The 25,430-nt window shown below is 46.4% G+C and overlaps 2 protein-coding genes across 3 annotated transcripts in view; both read right to left on the bottom strand.

Moving 5' to 3' along the window:
- The window catches only part of PHF12 (PHD finger protein 12), a 38,216-nt gene extending 17,469 nt beyond the window's left edge, over positions 1–20,747 (bottom strand). For both annotated transcript variants that reach the window (XM_004433362.3, XM_087440713.1), the window contains exons 1-3: positions 20,291–20,747; positions 19,463–19,644; positions 3,080–3,152 (exon numbers count right to left, since the gene is read on the bottom strand). In XM_004433362.3, the coding sequence (XP_004433419.1) occupies positions 3,080–3,152; positions 19,463–19,644; positions 20,291–20,356 (321 nt within the window). In that variant the 5' untranslated portion in view covers positions 20,357–20,747. The remainder of the gene's footprint in view (positions 1–3,079; positions 3,153–19,462; positions 19,645–20,290) is intronic.
- Positions 20,748–24,017: 3,270 nt separating this feature from the next.
- SEZ6 (seizure related 6 homolog) overlaps positions 24,018–25,430 on the bottom strand; it is a 45,587-nt gene continuing 44,174 nt past the window's right edge. The window contains exons 16-17 of the mRNA XM_004433361.2: positions 25,247–25,349; positions 24,018–25,066 (exon numbers count right to left, since the gene is read on the bottom strand). Of these exons, the coding sequence (XP_004433418.2) occupies positions 25,037–25,066; positions 25,247–25,349 (133 nt within the window). The 3' untranslated portion in view covers positions 24,018–25,036. The remainder of the gene's footprint in view (positions 25,067–25,246; positions 25,350–25,430) is intronic.

The raw sequence follows: 25,430 nt of genomic DNA, 5'->3' as shown, positions 1-25,430 counted from the left end.
CTAACCAAAATGAAAGTCTCTAACATATCACAGACTCATCCACCTGGATACTTGGAACGCTGGTCTGTTAAAGGTCACAAAACTATAGCTGAACTAAACTAAAGCTGGCAAAACTACTGCAGCAGGGAATCACCAAAAAGAATGGAAAGTTAGAAACAATTATACCAATCACACATCATTCATCATCATATGATACACAATATCTCTATAGAAGCCCAGGGGTAAAGGAATAAAAAGTTAACACAGTGAAATAAACATAGTGAGACTGAGTGACAATAACACAGTAAGACTCAAAGAGATCACTGTAGTTTGCCTTGGAGCATTGTTGACTTCCTGAATGGTATTAAGAACTCTCCTCAAAACAAAGTCTGTAAAAAGTAAAATAGGCAATCAGAGCTCCCTGTCCAGAGAGGGTGGGTGCTGGCACAGAAGGCAACCATACTACAAGGTGGAGGGGTGGTGTGTGCAGGGTAGCAACCCAGCAATCATGGTGCCCAAGAATGGTGGCCTTCAATGTTTCAAGCTCCACTAGAACTCGGAAAGTGACACTTCTTTGAACTGGAAGGTAGGAAAACAGAAAAAGACTAAGTGTACTCAGTAGGACTTGATGACTGATAATACTTTTTCCTCCATAACTCCAAATAGAGTGGTCAAATGAAGGTTTAACACCGGTCTCCAGTCAGGAGACCTGGGATCTTGTCCCAGTTCTGCCACTAATTCCCTATGACCTTGGGTGACTCAGGCTGGTGGGCAGGAATTTTTCTATCTATAAAGTGAGACTATTAAAACCTTTTTTCTCTTCCTCTCAGGGATATGGTACAGATAAAGAGGGTCATATACATAAAAGGGATGGCTCTGAGCTGGGGGAAGATCTAGCCTCCACTAGGAACAGGACCTGAACATCAGAGGTTCATGAGGCCTAGAGGATGTATCATTTCAATCCACTTCAGCGTACCACAGGAGGCCAAAGGCGGGTAGAGATGGTGGTGGTAGAAAAGGCTGATTTGGCACTGGCAGGCAAGAGGTCCATCAGAGAGCAGGTCAGAGTGGCATTTCAGGAAAAGCACACTCTGTTAGAGAAAGGCATACTTTTTTTTTTTTGTGAGGAAGATCGGCCCTGAGCTAATATCTGCCAATCCTCCTCTTTTTGCTGAGGAAGACTGGCCCTAGGCTAACACCCATGCCCATCTTCCTCTACTTTTTATATGGGACGCCGCCACAGCATGGCTTGCCAAGCGGTGCATGGGTGCGTGCCTGGGATCCGAACCAGCGAACTCCGGGCTGCCGCAGTGGAGTGCACGCACTTAACTGCTTGCGCCATCAGGCTGGCCCCTGAAAAAGGCATACTTTTTAATCCCCAGTAAGTAGCTCTGCTTTTAGAAAACTGATGCAGAGGTAATAGAGATTTGGAGTGAGACAGAATTTGGTTCAAATCTTGGCTCTGTCAATTCCTTTGAGTCCTTGGGAAAGTTACTCTACTGTTACTCTACTCTACATTTGTGAGCCTCAGTTTCTTCCTTCCTTTCTAAAATGGAGATACTACCACCAGCACCCATAGATGGCTATATGGATTAAAAGAGATAAGATACATAAAATATCTGGCATATGATGGGCACTAAAATAATGTTAGTTCCTCTTTTCCAGGCTTCACTTCTTCTCCCTCAGCTGTTCTTAACCTTTTCACGTCCAGCTTCTTTGAGTGGCAAATTTCTGAAAGACTCCCTGGCTGGCAGGTACCACTAAGGAGTCCTGCTCTAATTTAACTGGGGATGCACATGAAGAGATCTTGGGAGGTGGAGATGCTGCAGGACAGCCTGGTTTGTGGACTTCAAGAGAAATCAAACTACAGCTGTGGTTAGGTGGCTGACTTGGCCGTTGCTTGCTTTTTATTTTTTATTTATTTATGTTTTTTGTGAGGAAGATTAGCCCTGAGCTAACATCCGTTGCCAACCCTCCTCTTTTTGCTGAGGAAGATTGGCCCTGGGCCAACACCCATGCCCATCTTCCTCTACTTTATATGGGATGCTGCCACAGCATAGCTTGACAAGCGGCACATCGGTCCGTGCCCAGGGTTCCGAACCTGCAAACCCTGGGCCACCGAAGTGGAGCACATGAACTTAACCGCTACGCCACCAGGCCAGCCCTCTTTTCTTGCTTTTTAATAGAAACCCTCGTGCACACATTGAAAAATAATGTCTCCCTAACTGTTTACCTTCTTCTTAAAGGCTGAAAACTGTTACATACATAAACCACAATCTCTGAATCATCTCATCCTGTTTCTGCAACCAAGGAAGTCATCATTCATTGTGACATCATGTTCAGGGGCCAGGAAAACAGAAGTGATGTCACAATAAAGGAAAGTTGCTTGGTATATAATTAGTGTGGGGGGAGGGCAGGGGGTGGTTTACAATTCACAGAAAAATTGTAATCCACAGCCTATAATTTGAGGATTGGGTCTCTTATAACCTGGGTGGAAACACATCTACTTCCTTTTTCGATAAGGGGGAATTTAGTTTTGCACCTCACAAGAGATCTCAAAGTAGAAAATAACGTTCTCAAAGCCAGTACTGAATTATTAAATCTGAGGGAAGGGGAGCTAAAGAGAGATTAGGCAACCTGGGGTACCAGTGGGCTCAAAGTCCTCTCACCCCCATACACCTGGCCAAGCCTCTGGACACCAGTGACTTATTTGCCTTGGAGTAAGGGGAATTCTTTTTTCATCAAGCTGGAGAAGCAGCCTTCTTTTTCTTCAGCCACTTTCAGTCAGGGATACAGCTGCCGCATTCAGGCTACTTATTAGGAGGTCTACAAGGAGATCAGACTACTCCTGTTACTAGTGAATGAACATGGCTCAGGAAATTAACACACCTCTTCTGCCCATTTCAGCAGCCCATGTTTGGATTTTAGGCCCTACTGGATTCCAAAGAGTCACCATGGGGAGACTGAGGGTAATTCCAGGGCTAGAAGAGACAAGAAGAAGGGACGAAAATGCCTTCAGGGCCAGGTCATCTCAGCTCTAGAATATCAGTGCTCTAGATCTGGCATTCTGAGCAAAGCCTTCAGAAAGCAGCATTATTACCTTTCGGCGAACAGTGCACCGGTGACACATCCACTCCCCAGGAGGCAACATCTCTTCACTCAGTGGAGGGTTACTGCGGGGAAAAGACAAGGGCAAGACTAAGTAATTTACCCTGTATGCAGCAGGAAAAAGGCTAGCTAGGTCTGGCACAAAGCCATATGTCCCTCAACTCCTAATTTGGCCAGTCCTGCAGCACTGCTAGGGTTCTCTCATCCTTCAAAACGCGTACTTGGCATCATTTATAATAACCTAAGGAGTGAGCATCCCTTCCCACATCTTAGAAAGAGAAGCCAAATCCAGAGCTATTTATACTGGGCTTACAGGAAAAGATATAAAGAACTAGTTTGGAGCCTTGAGAGTCATTGCCAAACGCCGCGCCATGCTAATAAAAGTCTCTGCTAGGTCCTCCACACTCTTCAAAGTCTGTTAGTGTAAGCCCAAGCTCTTACACCTGCTGTTCAAAGGCCTCTGTAACACGGTCCCATTCCATCTTCCCAGACCCCTTTCAGGCAACCTTCTGCCTAGTCAAATTAAAGATTTGCTATTTCTTGCTCTAGAACACTCTTCCCCTAGGAAAGCTATGCCTGTCAAAATCCTATTCATCTTGTAAGGCCTGCCTCAATCAGCCTATGGTAGATTACAGATGCTGCCAATTCTTTGCTACTCCTTCCATCCAGAGGTAGTCCATTTCCTTCTTCTTGAATTGGGCTTATCTTGTGACTTGTTTTGACCAATAGAATGCAGCAGAAGTGACAATGTTGTAACTTCCAAGGCTGCGTCTTAAGAGACCTGCAGATTCCATTTTTATATGCTTGGAATGTTCCATCTCAGAGCCCTGATGTTATGCTGAGAGAGGCTACATGAAGGAGACTTATGGCACTCCAATTAACAGCTTCTGCTGAACTCCACGCCAATAGGCAGCACCAACTACTGCTATGTGACTGAGTCATCTTGGACCATGCCAGGTCAGTTGAGGCTCCAAATGACTACAATCCCAGACAAGAACATGTCAGACAGAAAAACCACCCAGCTGAGCCCAGTCAACCCACAGACTTGTGAGAGATAATAATTAGCGTCTGTTTTAAGCCACTGAGTTTGGGGGTAGTTTGTTACACAGCAATAGATAACTGAGCACAGCTCCTCCATATGCTCTTCCTGGATTACTCAGACATCCTGGACCCCTGGCTGCATGGTTTAGTTCCTTTTTGGCACTTCTCATGCTTTCCCTTATGTCACAATTCTCTTATTTTTTTACTAGAGGGACCAAGACAAGGATTGGATGTCTTCCCTTTTTGTATCTTTTTATAATATAGAGATTGTGCACATAGTAGTCACCTCAGTAAGTCAATACTGAATCCAAATTAGAGCTGTGAAGGGCTGGCCTTACTGATCCTCCAGATCTTTGATTTCCATTAAGGTTACACTAAGAGCCATATGAGACTTTATTCAATTCTTGGGAGGGTCACATTTATAATGTCTATACAGCAGTGGTTCTGAGTGTGGTCCCCAGACCAGTAGCATCAGCATCATCTGGGAACTTATCAGAAATGCAAATTCTGAGACCTCACTTCAGGCTTATTGAATCAGAAATTCTGGAGGTAGGGTTCAGCAATTTGTGTTTAACAAGCCCACCAGGTGATTCTGCTCAACAATAAAGTTTGAAAACCACTGCTCTACAGAATAAGGCTACATTTATGCTTAAGAAATTCCTACATTTGGTTCTTGTTCCTGGGAGTCACCTACTTGAAACGGTGAAGAGGAAATTTTTCTTCAAAGATTATGAGAAATAATAAAAAAATATTTGAAGGTTGAATATGTAAGGACTCTCCTTTAAGTCCCAGGGCTTAATGCTATGTTGCTTTACCATTTCTACCTAAAACAGCACTTGGCTTGGCAAATTTTCCTAGCTCCTGCTTTGCCATGCTTCCCTAGAACCCTGAGCATACATGTCAGGATGCTCACCAAGCCCTCACAGCTCAAGGATTCCTTTCCCCTATTTCCTTGGTGGAATCTCAGGAGGATCTTTACCAGGAAGCAGAAAACTAGAGGCACATTGGCCTGCTGGGACAGGTCTTCCAAAGCCCTGGAGGACCACAAGTGGATGTCACCCATGAAGTCTTCCCTAGTTGTCTCCAATGTATTTCTGCATAGGCCACATCCAAACCAATGAAATGCATGCATGTAATCTGCAAAGGTCTACAGACTCTGCTATGCTTCAGCAGCTGTCATACTAAAATTAACCCTGAAAAGGCTGTCACTTCTGATTCTGTTTTTCATCATTTCTCTTCATCTGCCCACTGGCTTTGTACCAAGATAACCTACACCAAACATATAAAGCAGAGAAGGGTGAGGCAAGGTGGTACAGGCTTAGATCTTTTACTAAGATGTGAATGAATGCTCTCCTGGCCGCCCTTCATGCTTCCCTGAATCTACCCAATCCTACTGGCAGAATGATTTATTTAAAACACAACTCTGATCATATCCTGAGAACTTCCCCACCTCAGCTGCCCATCTTAGAGCTCCTTCCCCCATAAGAATGGTGTTGCCATAAGTTTAGTGTGCAACTTTGAAACAATTATATGCATACCAGAGTCTTTAAATCATGATATGCCTGTTAAGAAAAACAAGGCTCTGTCCCAGCTCCCTCTCATCCCCATATATCAATGAAGAAAGGGTGCTGGGGCAATTCTCTACAAAAGGAAATGATTAAAAGTTAGAAGTCAGGTAAAGCCAAAATTACTTTATCAGAGTTTCCGCTGCTCAGCAATGAAAACACTATGATGTGCCAGTGTTGCTTGTAAAGACATCAAATGCTTCCTAATCACTAAAGCTTAGAAATAGCAGAGTGATAATCTCATCTTACATCTAGATAGTGTATTACAGTTCACAAAGTGTTTTCACAGATGCTCTTATTTGATCTTCACCACTATACTGTGAGAATTAATTCTTACTCCCATGGTACAGGTGAGGAAACCGACTTAACTAAACCCATGGAGCCAATAAGTAGCAGAATTAGAACCCAAATCAGCTCTTTCAAATCTTGAGCCCAAGATGTTTCTAAAGAACCTTTGGTAGTTTTCTTATTTCTGGGGAACACAGTAGAATATCCACCAGGGTATCTTCCTCAACCTCAAGGTCCAGCACTTCCTTCTACATCTGTCAATTAGTTAGTTCCCACTGCTTACTAACCAATGATACACTAGAGGTACCACACTGGAGGAAGGACACAAAGCAAAGAAGCTATAATATATCCCATCAGGAAACACAGCCCTTGGGGAGAGAGGACCAAAGTAATTCGTCCACTCAAGCATTTACTGGACACTTACTTTATGCTAGGCAATGTGCTAAGTCGTGAGATTTCACACATAGTCCTTGCTCTCAGGGATCACAGGCTAGAGACAACATGAAAAGGACAGTTGGCAATGAGACCACATACAGTCAACTACAAACTGATTCTTGCCATACAGATCTATATAAGACTCAATTGCTCATGGATGCCAGACTCAACAAAGAGCGCAAGAAGTTTGTCATTTAGTACCTGAAGATGAAAGTGGCCTTTTCCCTACTCTCCTTCCACCATTCAAAGCTATTCAGCAAATGGTAATTCAGCCAGTGATCCTTTAAAGATGGCGAAGTTAGGGCTGGCCTGGTGGCGTAGCGGTTAAGTTCACGCGCTCCACTTCAGCAGCCTGGGGTTCCCGGGTTCGGATCCCTGGCGCAGACCTACATACTGCTCATCAAGCCATGCTGCGGCTGTGTCCCACATCCAAAACAGAGGAAGACTGGCACAGATGTTAGCACAGGGACAATCTTCCTCAAGCAAAAAGAGGAAGACTGGCAACAGATGTTAGCTCAGGGCTAATCTTCCTTACCAAAATAAATAAATAACTATAATATAATAAAATAAAATAAAGATGGCAAAGTTAAGGATTTTGAGGGGTTCAGGAGGAAACTACAGTTTTAGAAGCAGGTATATTTCTGTATTTTGAAAAATTACCTGTTAAAAGGAAGGTCCTGGGAATGTGGACATTTTCCTGGGAATGAATGTTTAAGTCCATCTAGAGCACAATAGTATTTGAACCTTTAGATTCCCTCTGACAACTATCCAAGTCCTGGCAAGGAAGGTCAGCCCTGGAATAGTTGTCTTCTGTATGTGAGCTGGCTTGTCCTGGAAAAGTTCTTTAGCCAACAGGCCAAGGACCTCTACTTTATTTTCTGGCTTCAAAAGAATACGGCCTGCAGTGCTATGAGACAGGCAATCTTCTCCATGGCAGAGAAGAGAGTGAGTGCCCTCTGAGGACAGAGCTCGTGCAGAATATCTTCCCATCATCACTCCGTGGATGTTTCTTTCCAGATCATTTGTTAAAAAGCCCTGGCCTGCAACTCCTGGCCAGAAAGTGAGTGTTCACTGCTTTCCAACTCACTGTTTATTTTAACTACTACCTGATCTTAAAGACATTCTCTTAGCTATAAAATAGTTCATAACAATAGAGCTCTAAATCTTCAGAGATTGTGTAATCGAAGGATATGCATCTCAGAGTGTGATGTGGCTCTCTGTGAGGCCTGAGAGGGCATATAAACTGTTAACAGTAACATCTGTGCATAAATCAATTAGAAAGCTGGTCAAGGACATTAATTTTTCAAAACTAAAACTCCTAAAGCCAACCTCTGCAGCAGGACTCCAGCATCTAGACTCCCATAACCAAATCCAAATGACCTGTCTCTATAGCTGATGAGGGTGTCTAAATTGGCCTATTTCTGGAGTCATCAAAGAGAAAACCACAAACACACACCCCTCAGCTAACTGTAATGCCTGCACTGACAGACCTCTCCATGTTGAAGATGCAAAGCCCAGAGCCAGATGATCCCAACCCACAGCCAAAAGATGAGTCCAGTTTTAATTTAGAATGCCTCTTTCATTCACTAATGAGGCTGCAGCTCACCAACAAAGGTGGAAGATGTTGGTAGTTGTCATGGTTCTTGGCTCTCTAATTAAGAGGATCTATTTCAAGTTATATACCAGTGTGGCTGATCTGAGTCTAACCTCATTCATCTCCCTCGCCTATTAATACATGTGAACCTGCACGACATTAACATTTACTTCAGATTTAGTCGCCACCAGTGGGACCTGTTGCTCCACAGCTCTGCGTTAATTATCCATCCAGCAGTTTTTCAATATGGAACTGGAAGGGGGAAGGGGGAAGGGGGAGGGGAACAAGGGAACAAAGGTAGGAGGGGAGACGTGGAGGGATAGAGGGAGATAGGGAAGCAGAAAGACTGCCTTTTATTTCAGAGACCTATTTTTTGCATTACAACATGCAGATAAAAATGGTTTGGGCTCTGGGCTTATTTTTTTTAATATGTTAGGTTACTAACGTATGGCTTGCATCTGTCCATCCAGCTAAGTGACACTGACATTTTAAAACTTGAGCCAAAGGCAGCCAGAGAGACATGAAAATATCACTTAACAAAATTAAAAGCTTTGGTGTATGTCTTAGGACAAAAGGAAGCAAGTGAATGAAAAATATTTAAAAAAGAACACTTCCTTTTCTGTTCTTGGACCGACAAAACCTTCTATTTAATGAAACACTTAACAGGAACAATATGCAAACAGCATATCTGTACACAATACACCAACAGCCTTCCACTCGGGTTCTCTTGTAAAAGAGGTCAGTCACATGAACTGGTAGGGTCCCTCCTGTCAGAACCCATCATTCTCCAAGAATCAGAAGCTCTCTAGCCTGATACGGAAGTTCCACTGGAAATAAAATATCAGTTAGACTAAGAAAGATTTCACTGCTCCCTCCCCACCATCTGTATGTCCCCTCCCTTTTTTTGGCGGTGCTGGGGGGTATTCAGCAAGCAAACAATAGCACTGAGCAATTTTGATTTTTAATTTCACAGTTCACGGGTCTCATCCATCCATCCGAGGTCCACTACCAGATAAAAATCCTGCAATTATAGTTAAGGGCATTGTATAAGACCAACTGCAAAAGACAATACATGCTCAGAGCAGGCCCACTCTCCCTCAGACTGGCCCTGCTGCCCTTGGCCAACTCAGGAAATGTGCTAGCCAAAATGGGTGTGAAGGTGATCACTGTCAGGATCACAATCATGTCTCAGCCTCCCAGCAGCCATCTTGATCTATACAGGGACCTATAAGCACAGAAAAAAGTCTTTTATAAATCGAAACCAGCTTCTGTTCTGGAAAAGCTAAGAGGTGCTGGGTAAAGTTTAATTTAAAAATATCTTTTAAAATTTAAATTAAAAGCTGTATTAATACACCCAAATTTAATGGTTTATGTTTCGAGGGAACAAAATTTAATGGAATTAAACATCAGCAGAAATAGTAAGTTTCCTCTGGACACCTGTGTGGGCATCAGCTTTTATCTTCAAGTATGGCCCACCTTTCAAAGGCAAAGAAGATGGTCATATCGAAGGATAGTGGAGAGATAAAAGCAGAGACAAAGTTCATGGGGTCCCCGAAACTTAATCTTTTACTCTCCTTCATCCCAGCTATTGACTCAAATACAGCTAATGCCACAAAGTACATAAAAAGTACAAGGACTGCTGGTTTTTTCATGCAAAGCCTCAGTAGCAGTGTTAACAAGGAAACCAACGAAGTGCCAGGCCATTACAAATGCCCCATTGAGAAACTTAGCTAGCTGCGTCACTTCCACAGGCACACAATCCTTTCAAACTAGCTGACTGCGCCCCCAAATTTTATCGCCTTCTATGTAGAGCTGGCCTGTGGCATCCTCCTAGTGAAGGACACCTGGAGAAGAGGGTTCTAAGCTAGTGCAGGGAAAGAGGGAGGGAGGGAGGGGAGAGCACCAACAGTTATACCAGGTGTTTGCCTCTGCTAACTTCTCTACTAGCTGAGGCCGGGTGCCACAGGGCCTTCTTTATCACTGGTTTGGCTATTCTTGCAATCCTGGCTTCTCCACAATGGAAAATGGGCTGGCTGCAAACATTTAAAAAATGGGTTTCATTCATTCACCTCATGACAGATGTTGGAGCCTACCTGTTTTGAAAAAGAGTCAACATTCTGGCGTCAACAGTCATTTTCTAACACCCCTAGGGAATGTTCCATTGGAAAGAAGAACCAACAACTGTAATTGTGTATTCCAGAAGAGTCTCGGAGGTATGGAAAACCGGGTACTATTCTGGCCAAATTTTAGTGGACTATCAAGAACAAGGAAATAGCCAGGCCACACTCTTCTTGCAGACACAGTTCAGGGAATTTGGACCAGTTTACATCTTATAGATATTGGACCTAAAATTCTACAAAGGCAGGGAAAACTAAAAACACTAACAGTCTTTATCTGAAATCCAACTAAACACAGAGAGCAGGTTTCTACTTAAGACCCAGCTGCTTTTCCCTAAGGAGGATTTCTGCTTTATCTATCCTCCTCCGACAGGGTCTTCTAAAAAAAAGGAAGGAGGGAGAATAATGCTATTATTTGGGCCAAAACAGCATAGGGCTTATTCCCTCCTTCTTTTACCCATACTCCCTCCCCCCAATTTTACTCACAAACCTTAAAGCTCCCCGCCCTACTTGACTGAAGTAATCTCCTGGGCACACTGTCAAACTGTGCTGTCGTGGTTTGATGCCACAGCTAAAAGTGCTGACTTGGGCTTCTGAAGTTTTCCAGTTATACCCTCAGTGACCTATTTAGGAGTTGAACATGGTTCTCAGAGACCAAGTGCCATAATTTTTCCCTTTGGGCCACTTTTCTCTCAAATGGTCCCTGACCAAAGGAACAATCACCCTAAAGGCCTGAATGTGTGCACACAAATGACAAGATTTGAGGAAAGCTTGTATGCAGCAAGCACACAAGCCTTGGACATGAGCTCTTTCCCATAACTTAAAAAAACTGCAGACACTTTTCTTACTATAAAGCTTACTTCAACACCAACAAATAGCAGCCCGAAGTCAAAGATGTTTGATATCATGGAATTAGGTGTTAAAATTAAGTTAGAATGGCCAAGTGTCATCTTTGCCAGGCAAAACCACGAGGATACAAAGGAGGGATAAAGCAAAAAAAAAAAACGTGATAAAGCAAAATAATGTTTATCAAAAGGCCAAAATCAGTGACAGAATTCTCCCTATATTTAAGATGCTCTTTCAAAAATGGCAAGCAAAATCGAGGAAAGAGTTGACTATAACCAACCTATGTATAGAACTTTGAAAAGTAATAGGTTTAGACACATTTAATGAGATTAATGGAGTATAATTTTCATAATGAATTTTGACCAATAATTGATGACTATCAACTGAAAAAGTTCACTGTAGTTCCCCTCTAATGTTTCCAGAGCTTTGTTAAAACCAAGAATCAGTAGAACTCGAACTGATGGTTCAGTGCACATGGGAATTAAAAAGCTCCCGGCTCATCACAGGAGCCCAGGGCGGGTGGAAAGAAGAAGAGTAGCTCCTGCATTGCCCAGTTTTGTAATGCAGACATATGCAAACTCACTTGAAGTTCTGTGCATTTCATTAGCTTCTCTGCTCTATTCTCTGCACAAATGCAGACAGGAGAAAAATAACATTCAACATCCTTCTGAGGATCGCAGCTGGGTAAAAGCCTGTAATGTGCTTATGCTGCCACAAACAGGGTTACACCCTGGAACTCAAGCTTGCTAGTTTACTCTCTCTGTTTTTTGTCCTTTCAAGACTGGAAAACATTTCCAGGGAGATATCCTGTACAATTTGTCAGAAAACAGGGGAAGGGCAAAGCTATTAACATACAGGAAAGCAAATGTAATTAGGGGGAAAGGAATGGTCACTGTGTGTTTGTGTTAACAAAGGTACCATCCACTTGGAAGAACCCAGACATCATTTCTGTCCCCCAACCAGTGTTTATCTTTGCATGTCTCTCATTTGTGATACCACTAGGTATTACACAGCAGTGAGCAGAGGAAATGGGTCAACCTCTGGCTTTCAAGTAATTTAGTGAGCATTTAGTACATGATTGCAAAAGGGAAAAGAGTAGTTCTTTGAATGAGCGAGTCAAGTTTTTCATTACTTAGACAATCTCATCAATCTGCAAGGCGTACTTGGAATATTGTGAATTCAACAACAGCTCTATGTAGCAGCCAAGCTCCTTTATGCTGATGGGTCAAATCAATGATTTCTCCTTTATCAATGTCTATTGTACCCCCCAGTGTCTTTTGCCTAGCATATAAATGTGCTAAAACTTCATCTTTATTCTTATTTGCTGAGACCTAGATTTAGCAATAACCTTAGGCTTAAAGGATGAAGATTCTGATATCTGTAAATGGCAGGCAGAAAAAGGAGTCACCTTCTTACTCTTCTTAACTGTTCTCGAGTCATGGGAAAAGCAGTCAGCTAATGACCTGTGCATGCGTCCTGGGCATGGTGACAAATTTGCAATACAAAAGTGCCTTTCTGAAATCTGGTCTAGGACCTGCACTGAATACAGTGTCCTCCTCTTTCAGGAAACTGGCAGGGGGACAGCTGTACTCCTGTTCTGTCTCTTGGGAGGCTAGCGTTATGCAGAGGTGCTCTTAGAAGTGTCACTCATTGAATGGCAATGCAGCTGGCCATGATGTACTTCGTGGGGACTCTAAGTCAAAGGAAGAGCACAGTGGAGGTGGGAAAACAAACTTTTTCCCCCCTGCTCTGGTGACTTAAAACTCTGGCACCTTAAAACAAGAATGCATTTCCAGGAGCCTGTGCTGCATTATCATAGTCAGTGCCATCATAACCCCAACCAGAATCTTCTACCAGGGTGGCCTGGTTAACTACACACCCAAGGAAGTGATGTGTATGCGCTGGGGGTTATGGACAAGAAAGTTCAGAAATAAATTTCAACACTCTTACCCATAACCAAAAGCAAACAACATTCAGCTTCATCTGTTTTCTATTGTCCTGTCACTTGTAGGAGAAAAGATGTATCCATTTCTGTTAAGAAGCAGGAAATCTGCATTTCTAGGTAGCAAAAATCCTCTTGGGCGCATCAAAGCAGACTATTTCTTTTCATAAGCTATATAAAACCTTCAGGCAAATATTCTCTGCACTCTGTCTCCCTATTTACTGCTATCTGGGCTTACCTAGAGACACATATAAACAGGTGAGTTCACTGCAGTGTACAAATAACTTTTTTTTTTGTGAAGAAGATTGGCCCTGAGCTAATACCTGCCAATCCTCCTCTTTTTGCTGAGGAAGCCTGGCCCTGGGCTAACGTCCGTGCCCATCTTCCTCCACTTTATATGGGACGCCACCACAGCATGGCTTGACAAGCGGTGCGTCGGTGCGCGCCCGGGATCTGAACCAGTGAACCCCAGGCCGCCGCAGTGGAGCGCGCGCACTTAACCACTTGAGCCACTGGGCCGACCCCTACAAATAACTTTTTGTTCTTGTTAACTGGGCTCAAAAGACAGCTCATTAATTGATCTGGGGTTATTTCCACCCAAAGCTGTTACCAATCAAACAGGCAATTAAAATCTTGCTCCTTAAACTAGGGGCCTCCAAGCACAAGAAGTGCCTACACACAGAAATTTTCTGTTGTGGCTGGTGGGTGCCAGGTGGGCATCCTGCCTAAAGGCAGGTGGTGGATTTTGAATACTTCCTCTGGGGTAACTTCCAGCCTTAGACTTCTCTACTAAGAAGAGTCACCCAGAAAAGTTGAAACAGCAACATATCAAATCACATTGTAAGATTCTCTCACTGAGAGGCACTCTCTTGACTGGAGTTCACAAAAGAAATCCTTCACTCCCTGTCATTACATAGATAATATAGACGCAGACACTCAAGTATGCTTAAATCAACCACCTTTTTCTACGTAAGACTCAAAAATTTAAAAATAAAAGACAAGGGAAGTGAACAGACAACACAGAGAATGTGAGAAAATACTTTCAAATCATATATCTGACAAGGGACTTGCATCTAGAATAAATAAATAACTCTTATAACTCAAAAATAAAAAAACAAACAACCCAATTAAAATTGGACAAAGGATCTGAATAGACATTTCTCCAAGAAAATATACAAATGGCCAATAAGTATATGAAAAAATGTTCAATATCATTAGCCATAAGGGAAATGCAAATCAAAACCACAATGAGATATCACTTCACACCCACAGGATGGCTTTAATCAAGAAGACAGATAATAACAAGTGTTAGAAAGGATGTGGAGAAATTGGAACCCTCATACACTGCTGGTGGGAATATAAATTGATGCAGCCACTTTGGAAAATAGCCTGGCAGTTCTTCAAAGGTTAAACATAAGAATACCATATGACCCAGCAATTCCAATCTTGGGTATACACCTAAGAAAAATGAAAACAGATGTCCACACAAAAACTTGCACATAAACGTTTATAGCATCATTATTCACAACAGCAAAAAGTAGAAACAACCCAAATGTCCATCAACTGATGAATGGATAAACAAAATGTGGTATATATCCATATACAAATAGCATTCAGCCATAAGAAAGAATGAAGTACTGATACAGTCTACAAAGATGAACCTTGAAAACTCACTGAGCCCTTTTGAGTATCACTTGTACTTTCATGGAGAGCTTAATAAAAACCTGTGTTTCATTCAACACACAGTAGTGACTATCTGAATCCCTTTTCAGTTCAAATTAGACACTTTATTTGTCTTTATTTTATGATTTGGCTTTAAAAAAATTCTCTTGAAGACATACTTGATCAAGAATTTAAAACAGATCAACATGAATCTCATCTCCAGATTAAAATGAAGGCAGTACCTAAATAGTATGTCTTTTACACACACACATGTAAAAAAATACACAAGTCATTTACACAGGCCAAAATGGTCCTAATATATTAGTGGAGCCCATCTGTAAAGTACTTTGAGAGCCTTAAGGAACAGCAGGAGATTGATGAAGTTATAACTGCATTCTACCTTTCTTTGAGTATGGTCAGTAATTTTGGGACAGGCTCAAAATAAAAAAAATTTTGCACAATAGCACCACTAAGTACTTGCCTTAAGCTACACAAAACCCGTTACCTTTGAGGAGTATTACTTCCTTTTCCATTTTTAATATTTCTGATGCTTCTTTTCTCAACCAAAGAAGTTGAGTCACATTTTGTGAGTAAACAAGTGATACCAAATATTATTCTTATGTTTTTAAACAGTGATTATCCTTTATCTTTGAACTAGAGCAGTGATTTCACAGGAATTAGCCCCTGAGCTCCACATTACGTTCACGAAGCATGCATGTGAAAACTGAGTTAAAGCTGAATGTTACTGGATGCTCCCTATTTGAGTGGAGCGTTTAAAAACAATAGTACACACCCAGATTCCAAGAGAACACAGCAAATGCAAAAATAAATAAAATACACATAAAACCAAATTAGGTTTGTTTATTTTTGAATCATTTTACTATTGAGGGGGCAGGCTGGGGGGAGGGAGTCCGGATGCTGTCACCTCCAATTCTTCCGCCAGGCTTCCAAGCACTTACAATGTCAGAAACAACATATTCATAAGATAATGTTAAAATAAATGTATTTTAATTCCTCACTTGCCTCATACTATTCTAACAAGGAGCTAAACACAACAAAATCAGAAAAATCGCCTCTTAAAAGTTCAAACAGCAAAGATTTTCTGCAAGGCAGTTTTCTACTCTATGTGTGAAGCCTTTCTTGTTATGACTCACTGAAAATTAAATATGCAAAACTCCAAGCTGAGCTTAGTTTTGCCTGTGCACAGGGACCTTTTTACTCTCATTCTTCGAAAACCTCATTTTGGATCTTGCTGCCAACACCAAGAGAGAGGAAAGCCGGCCAACAATTCCAAATATAACATGCGGAGGCAAATGCTACAGAAATCTGTCTGACAGGAAGCGACCATGCTGAGGTCTGCTGAGGTAGATGCACTTCTCAATCAGACCGTTTTGGTCCCTCAGTCTGATTGGAGCAAAATGCCATGAGAAAGCAATCAGAGGAAACCATCCAGTTTCCAGTCAGCCCCATTACAGATGCCCTATGGTGTTCACTTTGTCAGTGAGAACAATCCTATCCACCTCAAACATAAAGATGGGTCACCAGCAACTAGAGCTCCACCAGTTATTCTCATGTGGTGTTGGTTTTTTTAACCGATTTTCAGGGACCAGTCCACGGGGAGCAGTATTTTCAGAAAGCTCAACTTATAGCCTGACAATTATGATAAAGGTCAGGTTCACCAGGGAACACTTAAAAACATAGCTCTTTCCAATTCTCCAGGGGCAGGTTTAGTAACCCCTACTACTACTGTGAATAATTGATAAACCAGTTAAACTTGGATAACATGATTACACTATCACTTAAACAAATACGAAGACATACGCTCCTCAAGTTTAAGTCTTCAGTGAGCTACTTCATGCTACTGAGCACAGGACAATTCATTCCCTCCCAGAAATCATTACAGAAAACCCAGAAATAGGGCTCCCAGTCTAACTGGGAAGAGAGGACTGCTCCTCATACAGAGCACTGGCCCCTGAGAAAAGACGAGACAATTAAAACAAGTTATTTTACCAGTCACTTCCTCCAGTAATTTATCTTAGAAAAATCTACTGTGGTTATGGCCATGTTACTAAGCCCAGGAGGTAAAGTTTGCCTAGAATCACTTCTGGAACATTTTACTAGATCCTGTTCACTGTGAGGCAAGCTGGCAAGGCACGCTAGAGACTGAAAAAGGACTTGTCTCACAGAGCTTTGAATGGAGACCCACAGGGTTTGCAAAACTCCATCTTCACTCTTATACATTCTGTACATAAGGAAAATTATCTTACTATGCTTATCTAAATAATCCAGTCTTAGCCAGTTAAAAAGGGAAGTAAGAGCAAATCCAGCCACACCTCCTAACCTCACTCCCACGTGGCACAAGTAAGCAATAATGGACAAATTAACGGGAGTACACTCAGGAATCAACATTTTCCGTCACCGTTAACTGCTTGACCTCACTGCTGTGGTTGAGATGGTTAATGAAGTACTTCACTTGTGCTGGAAAGAGTGTGGGGTAGGAGGCAGGAAAGTGGGATAAACCTCACTTGAAAGAGGGCTTCCTGCCTTTGTACTAATATCTAGAATGTTCTGTGATTTATATGTCAATGGTACATTCTGTACTGGCATCTTCAAAGGGGTAACTGGAGATGTGAAACAAGCCCTGCCTCATTTACTAGGATTCTCAAATCTCTGATTACCAGTTCCCATTAATGGTTTAAAAAAAAAAAAAAAGTATTCAATGAAATGCAGTCCTGACAAGCCTGAATCTCACTAACAGCTACAAGTCCCTCCCTCTCTCCTTCCAGCTAAAGTAGAAACTGTTAATTGTGACAACTTGACAAGACTTAGACTTATCTAATTAAAAGATTCAGAGATTAGGTTTTAGAGTTTAAAAGCCCAATCTCAGGCAAAAAAGCACACTTTTTCCACACCTGAAGTTTCCAATAAACAACTTCAGGTTTATTAAAGAAATGAGATTAGAGATAATAAAGAGCTTATAAAATTCTCACTCAACATGGGAATCACCATGCTTGGTTAACACTAATTTCATCTTAGAGGTAAAACATTACTAACACACCTTCTAAATCAAGAAGGCTACAACTCAGTCCTAATATATATATCAAAAAAATACAATTAAAAAAATTGGAATAACAGGTAAGCAACACAACATATCCAAGTACAAATCTCCTGTACTCAAGAACAGCACAGGAAACTTGATCAGAGATATTTTTCCCAAGTGGATTACACCTTACAGGAAGCAATGGCTAAAAACCACAGACCTTTCCTGCTGGTATTAGTTACTTCATAACAAAATTTTTAAAGCCAGCAGCAAAGCTTCCTCCAGGATAATCATTTTTGTCCCTGCAACATTACAAGCAAAGATGGGGCACCCTCCTAGGCAAAAGTGTCTTGGGAATGGTAATAGGAGCTTCCTATCTAACTTCTGACCACAGACTTAATTTGCCCAGTATCAGTCATCTGTCTAATAAGTGTTCCAAAACCTGCAATTAGTACAAATATACAGTAGGCACTATTCCACAAACCGAGAGAAGGAACGTGAATGCAACTGCAGAGAGTGCTTAAGAAAAGCCTCAGTTTTTTTTTTTTTAAAAAAACAAAGGCCTGAAAAAGGCAACATCAAAAACGGGTGGGAACAAACAGAACAGCTCCTCTCGTTCCCGCCTCCTCTCACAAGCGACTGCCTCAGTCACCTGCTGCTGAACAACAGACCAAGACCCATCAGAACAAGACGCAATCTGGGTTCCCTGCGCAGATGGAGGATTTTTGTGAAGGGCAGAGGTGATTTCTCCAGGCAGAAGCTGGAGTTTCAACTCTTCTTGGCCGGATTGTTCTGGGATGAGCTGCTGAGGAGGATCAAGCAGCGGGCGATCAACCCAGGTCCCTCCCTCTCTCTTCGGTCTCTCCCCTCCCCTCGCGTTCAGTAAGAGTGGAAAAAAAAAAGCACACAGCTTTCCAGCTCTCCGCTCCTTAAAAATGCCCTCGCAGAGCCACACCACACAATGCTGCCCTGGAAGCAAAGAATTTTGCAGCGAAGGGCTCGTCGATCCGGAGCGGAGAAGAGAAATCGGCGCCCAAGGGCAATTTTAATTGTCTAATCTGGCCCGATTTCCTAAGAGGCGGCAGCGCGGGGAGGGGAGGGAAGAGAGAGGCAGCTCCGAGAGGCAACAGGGGGGAAGCGGCGTCAGAGAAAGGGGACCAAAGCGGTGAGATCCCAGCCCGAGGAGCTTCTGCAGAAAGGACTCCGGGGCTACCCCCACCGCTCCCCGGGAGACGTTTGCAAATCATATATGCAGCCAAAATGGCGCTGAGAATAAAAATATAATTTAAAGGCAGGTCGCCATATTGTAAACAGAAAGGCAGAGAAGAGGCGGACTCGACAGACATCCTCCATGATTTCTTCCACAGCCGCAAGCGCCCAGGCCCCCGGCCCTCCGGGTCTGGACCAGAGCAGCTCGGGCAGCCGAGGGCTCCGCGCACCCACCCCGAGGAGAGCCCAGCCCAGCAGGAGCCCGAGGGCGACGGGCTGGCGCGCGGGCAGGCAAGCAGCACAGGGCCCGGAGCTCCTCCCCTTCCTCCCCCGCCACCGCCGGCCGTGCCCTGCCGGCTCTATCCCGGCTACCCAGCGACTTCCAATCCCAGATGGGGCTCTCCTCACTCCTCCCAACCCCCACCGCGGGGTCCGGACCCACTCCTGCTCCTCCCCCCGCAAAACGGCCAGATGCGGGCCGACACCCGGGGGCGGGGAGGCGCTCGCCCCAGCGGCTGCAGAAAGTCAGCTAGCGGCTGCAAGCGCCCGTTATTTCGGCAGGTTGGGGTAGGCCAGGTGAAGGAATGTGCCGAGAAGGGTCCGCCAAGGGGCTGCAAAGGGGTCCCCAAGCCTTACCAGCACTGGAGGTGAAAAGCGGCCGGGCAGTGGTCACAGCACAGAAGATCCCCACCTTCTTTGCAGCTATCGCAGCTGTCGTGGTTGGTGGCCCTGCCGCTTCTCCGGGGCTCCTTTTCAGGCTTCCGACTCCGCTTTTCTGCCTCGTCCGTCTTGGGGGGAGCCAGCAGAGCTTGGATTTGCTGCACACACATACAAACGGCGTGTGTGCACACTCGGAGCTCCCGGGCGGTCCGTCGCCCCCCCGGCGCGGCTTCTCCGTCACCCACCCCTCTCCCCCCTTTTGTCCTTCTTCCTCCCATCCAGGCTGCTCCCAGAACCTCTCAGCCCCCGGAACCAGGGGGAGCCCACCCTAACCGCGTTCCTGCAGCACAACAACGAGAACAGCTTATTCCAAATGGGGAGGATCAGGGTAGGGGGATGGGGAGAGGGTGCGCGGTTCCCTTCTCGCCACTTCCTTGTATGGACAGTGGGGGACTCCAGAGCCAGGCTCGGGAAAGGCCTGAAGCCCGGTACCCGGACGTGCTGGGGGAAGCACAAAGGGGCCGACAAGAAGGGGGTGGGGAGGCCCGCCGGTACAACGAGATGGAGTGGGCTGGCGCCTCGGGAGAGCGAATCGAGGGCGGCGGGTAGGTGAAACTGCTGCACACGTCCTCGGAGGCTGAACTCAGCCCCCCAAATTGCAAAGATGGGAGGGAGAGTCTGAGTGAGGAAGAACCCCCCTCCCCTGGCCCTCTTGCGCGGCGAGCTCAGGACCGGCTTTGTGGGGCGGAGGGCGGAGGTTCCCTCCCGGCGCTGGGGGAAGGGGATGAGGAGGGCCACTCTTACCTCCATTAGCCCCCCCGACGTGTCCAAGTCGTACACGATCGTCTTGGTCTCCATTTTCTCCCACATTCATCCACCTCCCGGGCTGGGCGCTTTCTGCTCCGGCCCCCCCAACCCCGTGGGGAGGGGGGAAGCGGGAGGAGGGGGCGCTCCTGACCCCGGTCCCCCTTCTTTTTTCCCAACACGGGTCCCGACTTCCTCGCCCTGGCTCCCCCCCACCCCCCGGCCCCCAGTCCCCGGGACGGCAGCGTCCTCCCCACGGGCCGTGAGGGGGGAGCGGCCCCTCAGCCCCGGCCCGGCGGCTGGCTGCACGGTGGGTCCCGGCTCCGGGGGTCAGGCCTCGGCGGGGCCTAGTCCCACAGGCTAAAGCCGGCGCTGGCGACCGCTGGTCCGGCCGGGAAGGCTGGCGGGCGCTGCCATCCCGGGGTTGGGGGGATCGGAGGAGGGGTGAGAGGTTAGGTGAGGTTGCGGTACGTGAGGTGACTGCGGGGAGGGTGATGGGGGGTGGTCCCCGGGCTCCGCCTCTCGCCGCCGCCGCCGTCTGCGTCCCGGCTGCCGCGCACTTGGCGCAAACTTACCGCGAGCGCCCGCAAAGCCACCCGCGCAGGCGCCCCGGGATCGCCGCTCGCCGCGCGCAACCGCAGTGACAGGCGGCGGACGGGCTCCCGCGCAGCCGCAGTGAGGGGGCACCCCCCAGCGCGCAGCCGCGCTGGCATTCGTCTGGAGCGCCGAAGCCCCGCCTTTCTGCCCTGCGCCAGCGTACTGAGGTAAAAGGGCGGCACCTGAGGTCTCGCGCAGGCGCTTGGGAGAGCTTGTAGGGGTCACAGCGCAGCCGCAGGAACACGGGGACGCTTCATCCATTGGTGTCCATTGGTGTTTGTGTATAGACCAAGAGTACTCTGTTCCCGCGCAGGCGTGTTGAGGATGCTCCCCTCCCGCCCCACAACAACACAGCCAGCTCCTGCGCAAGCGTATTGTCACCTGCAGGCCCTAACAAGAATGCTTCTCCTTTCGCCATTTTGGTAATGGGATATAGGCTACTATGTCTTTGGAGTCCTCAGGCATGAACAGGAAGGAGCAAGGTGTGGTATTTGCTGGAGCTGGTAGGCTGTCGGTGACAGCAGTATTCCTAGGGATGTTGTACTTGACTGGTGGGTTCCAGCATCAGGTGTGGCTGGACCAGGCGCCATATTGTTAAAGAGAAAAGAAAAGCCATCGCGACGGAAAACGATGCTTTTGGTATCGGGTTGGATGGCTGCTATACCCACTTCCCTCCAGCTCCCGACAGTTAATTTTAGCCTGAGCATCTCTGCCTTGCGTAGTGATGGCACCATGGAGAGTTCCGCCTGCCCGTTATTATCCTCTCTTGATCACTGTCCCCGAGAATTGCTCTTCAAGAGGAAGCCAAAAGCGAAGAGTTTGTAATGTTGACAACGCCCAGCTACCTGCCTACAGTGGACTTCAACTCCCAGTTTGCAATGCGCAAGAGGTCCAAAGGGCGAACGGGAGCGCATTGCACCCTGGGAGCAAGAATCTCGATGGGTCTTGTGGATTGTGGGAGCCGTAGTCCCGTGTGCGTGCTGTGCACTGTACGTAGGATGGACTCTGGGAAGAGTGATTTGCCTGCCAGGAAGGGATACTTTTGAGAGCTGCAGTGCTGTATGCTGGGATTTGTAGTCTGAAAGCCTCACCTCGAATTCTGGGCGGGGCTTCATGCCCCCTCCAAGGCGCCCGCCCCTCCCCTTGGTATTGCCTTCAGAGATGGCCAGTTGTCTCTGCCTGACTGTAGACGAAGCAGTGGAGAAGGGAATGGCATCATTGTGCTTGACACTAGGCGTTTAGTTGGCATCGTTACCAGGTGGCTGTGTCCTGCTCACTTCTGATGTTAAGGTATACTTAGCATTCTCAGAAGCCTCAAATTGGAAAGAGCTTAGACCATCTGTATTAATCCTCTCACTTCCAGATGCACAGAGAGGGGCAGTTATTTGCCTAGTTAACGTAGTGAATTTATGGCAGACCTAGGAATGAAACATTTACTGATTCCCTGGCTAGGACACTGTCTAACTGCCTGTGAGGAGTTGTTGCTGCTCCTTCTTTTGGGATAGTAAGGAGGATGACTTAGATAGGGTGGGGATGTCAGTGTGTGGTCTTAGATTTCTGTTTTTCTGACTATTCTGATGATCCTCCTGGTGCTTTGGAAGAATGATAAGGTCATGGGCCTTATTGGTTGGGTGGGGGGGAATGTCATGTAAATTGGCCACTCTCTGCCATCTACTGGCCTCAGCAAACAAGGAGTCTTGTGGCTACGGACCAGAGCTGTGGCCTTCAGAGTAAGATATATGGAAGTGGCCAGACCTCATCTCTTCTGGGGCTGTATTTCATGCCACAGGCCCTCAAAAGTTGGAACCTCATGTGCCCTCTTTCACTGGCTTCCTTCCTACTGCTCAGGGCCCGGCTGTCCTGCTGTGTCAGCCTGAAGGCATTATGGTGAACATAAGTAAGCCATTGGCATATGCCCAATGAGCAAGGCTTTACTTTGATCAACACCATCAGTTGCAGTTGAGAACAGGAACAGGCAGTGATCTAAGGAGGGAAATAATACTTGGCTCTGTTGACAAGTGCCAGGGGAATCAATCACTCCACACACTTTCTTCTTGGAACTTGGAGGGTGAGGTCAGCCCAGTGGGGCTAGGAGTTGGTGCCACCTTGGAGAGCTCCAGCCCTGGATGTTCACGGGGGTTGAGAGAGAGCAGGTGGGATACAGATGCCTTCAGAAGTGACCTCTTGTGGCTGATCTAGGCACTGCACTCTGCTTGGACTGGAGCCTCTCCATCCTTCAAGGTGGCTTGTGCTGAGAGCCAGGAGGTGGAGTAGTGAAGACCTCCCTGTTGGAGGACTACAGAAGCAGAAGGTGCTAGTTGCTGCTATTATTTCCTTCAGGGATTTTTCCTCTTGCTTCTGAGTTCCCATAACTCCCTGTTGCCTGCCTCTTGCTCCTACTCTGGAGAGCAGCAATGCAGAGCACACTGCTAAGTGTGGATGTGCATGCTGGGGACCAAGGCTGGGCAAACATTTCATCTTAGGAGGTGCTGGGGGCCATAGGGGCTGGGAGGGACCAAACTTGGCAAACTTACACAGATCCTCTCCAGCCACCTCTTTCCGGAGCCCATGGATAGGGCTTTTGCTAAAAGAGGAGCCAAGCTCCTAAGCTGCATTGCCCCTCCTCCTGACAGTCTGGATGTTCTCTGAGGCCAAGACAGACTAGGACCTCATGTTTGGAATAGGAATCAGAGACTGAATAGGAATCAGTCTATTCCTGAGCCTTGCTAGCTGGGAAAGAAGGGGAAGGAGAGATGAATCAGGCTTCCTGGGCCTTGTCAGCAATACAGTGACATTGAGAAGGGACTTGGGAGTTTGCCAGCTGGTAGTTTTGGACCTAGCAAAGAGGAGGAAATGAGGCATTGGGGTGGATAAGCAGTTGGGTTTCTGTGCTCCCGTACCCTCATGGCACCGGCCATTTGGGCCTCTCATTTCACCTGCTGTCTGTAACACTGACCTTATTGGGACAGTGGTCCCTACAGCACCTGAGTGTAACTGGTTTTTTATAAAATCCAGGGATGATCAGTTGGTGGGTCCAGCATGCCTGCTGGTCCTGAAGTCCACATCCCATTTATCTCCCACCTCCCTTCCCTCCAAGAAAGCACCATCCACCTGGCCATTGCTTGCTTTTTTCAAAAACGCCATTTTAATAAGGAAACAACAGAAATAGAAGATTGTTCTCTGGCTGGAGCCCAGACCCCATATAATACATTACATGTACAAAATGGCCTGCAGCCAGCTCCTGGGCCTCTCTGACCCCCTGTTCCATGCCAAATTCCTGGGCCCTTGGATCTCTGCTCCTCTCCAGAATATGACTGCCCACTTCACTTATCCCAAAACACAGTGGCCAGGAGGGGAGCCTGGCAAGTGGCTGCGGTTGGAGGAGGGACTAGTGGGAAAGAGGATGTTTGTAACAGCCAGAATGACATCAGGGGAAGGTCTCCCTCTCCTCAGGGTGTAGGGCTGCCGGGGAAGCAGTGGGGTGGCCTGCTTTGGTGTGGAGCATGAAGGGAAGCCCAACCTGAGCTTGGGTAGGGTCCCTAAACCCCTTAGGATCCCTTAGATTTATTGCCTCTACTGGGAAGGGACAAGAGGCAGAACTGTCCATTTCTGGGGCCTTAGGGAAAGACTAGATGCCTCCCCAGGGGGCTGATATTTGCATGCCAGGACTCCCCAGAGGTCACTGTTGAGAGCAGTTTGGGCCATTGTTGATGGCCCTGTGAGGAGCATCCTGGCATAGTTTCCGCCACCATCAAGTTAACCCTGCTGCAGGGTGCTATATGCCAGGGCTGGATGGTGGTCACGTGGAGAGAGATGCTCCCACTTTGCCTGTGAATTCCAGGCTGAGGGTCCACAGCATGAAGGAGGGTCAGGAGAATGCTGGTTCTTGATGCATGTGCTCCAGCTGTGTTCTGCCCAGTGGCAGATGCTCCCTGACCTGGACCCAAGGACAGGCCCCAATTGGGCAGTGGTACCGAGAAAATAGGCCCTGGTGGGCATTGCAGGTGGGGAAGGGCACAACTTCTTGAGGGATAGGTGGTGTCTCTTCCCAGATGGTATGTACAGGAGGTGGAGGGACAGCAGGAAGCTGGGAGCTCTGCTGCTAGGCTGTGATGCAGGGCTGAGCTGACTTCTCCAGGTTGTCCCCACCTAGATGGAGACTTCATATTCTCTCGTCTCCTGCAAAGGAAAGAGACTGCTGGGAGTTGGAAACTTGTATAAGGTTTGCCAGCCCATAATCCACCTTCCCAAGGAAAAGGGAAAGAGTGAGAGGATGTGTCAGGACCCTCATGGGTACCTGCCCAAGGGAGCATAGAATTGGGTCCTGGATAGGGTGTCAAGGTTGGCATGGATACTTACTCCAGTCTCATAAGTTGGGTTGTCGAACGCTGACTCCACGGTGATGCGGTCGTAGGGGCGGGGTCGTGTCCGGGGCAGCTGCAGAGGACTTTTCCCCTGGAGCCTGCTGGGCAGAGAAGCCTGTGAGTCAGGAGTGCTGGGCAGGAGGGAGTCAGGTACGCAGGGCAGGAGGGGAAGCCAGACT

The sequence above is a fragment of the Ceratotherium simum genome, chromosome 16 (genome assembly GCF_057802395.1).
Source record: "Ceratotherium simum simum isolate JZ-2026a chromosome 16, ASM5780239v1, whole genome shotgun sequence".
In the NCBI taxonomy this organism is placed as follows: Eukaryota; Metazoa; Chordata; class Mammalia; order Perissodactyla; family Rhinocerotidae; genus Ceratotherium; species Ceratotherium simum.
The sequence above is the reverse complement of the archived record's forward strand: the minus strand, read 5'-3'. Positions and strand labels throughout refer to the sequence as shown.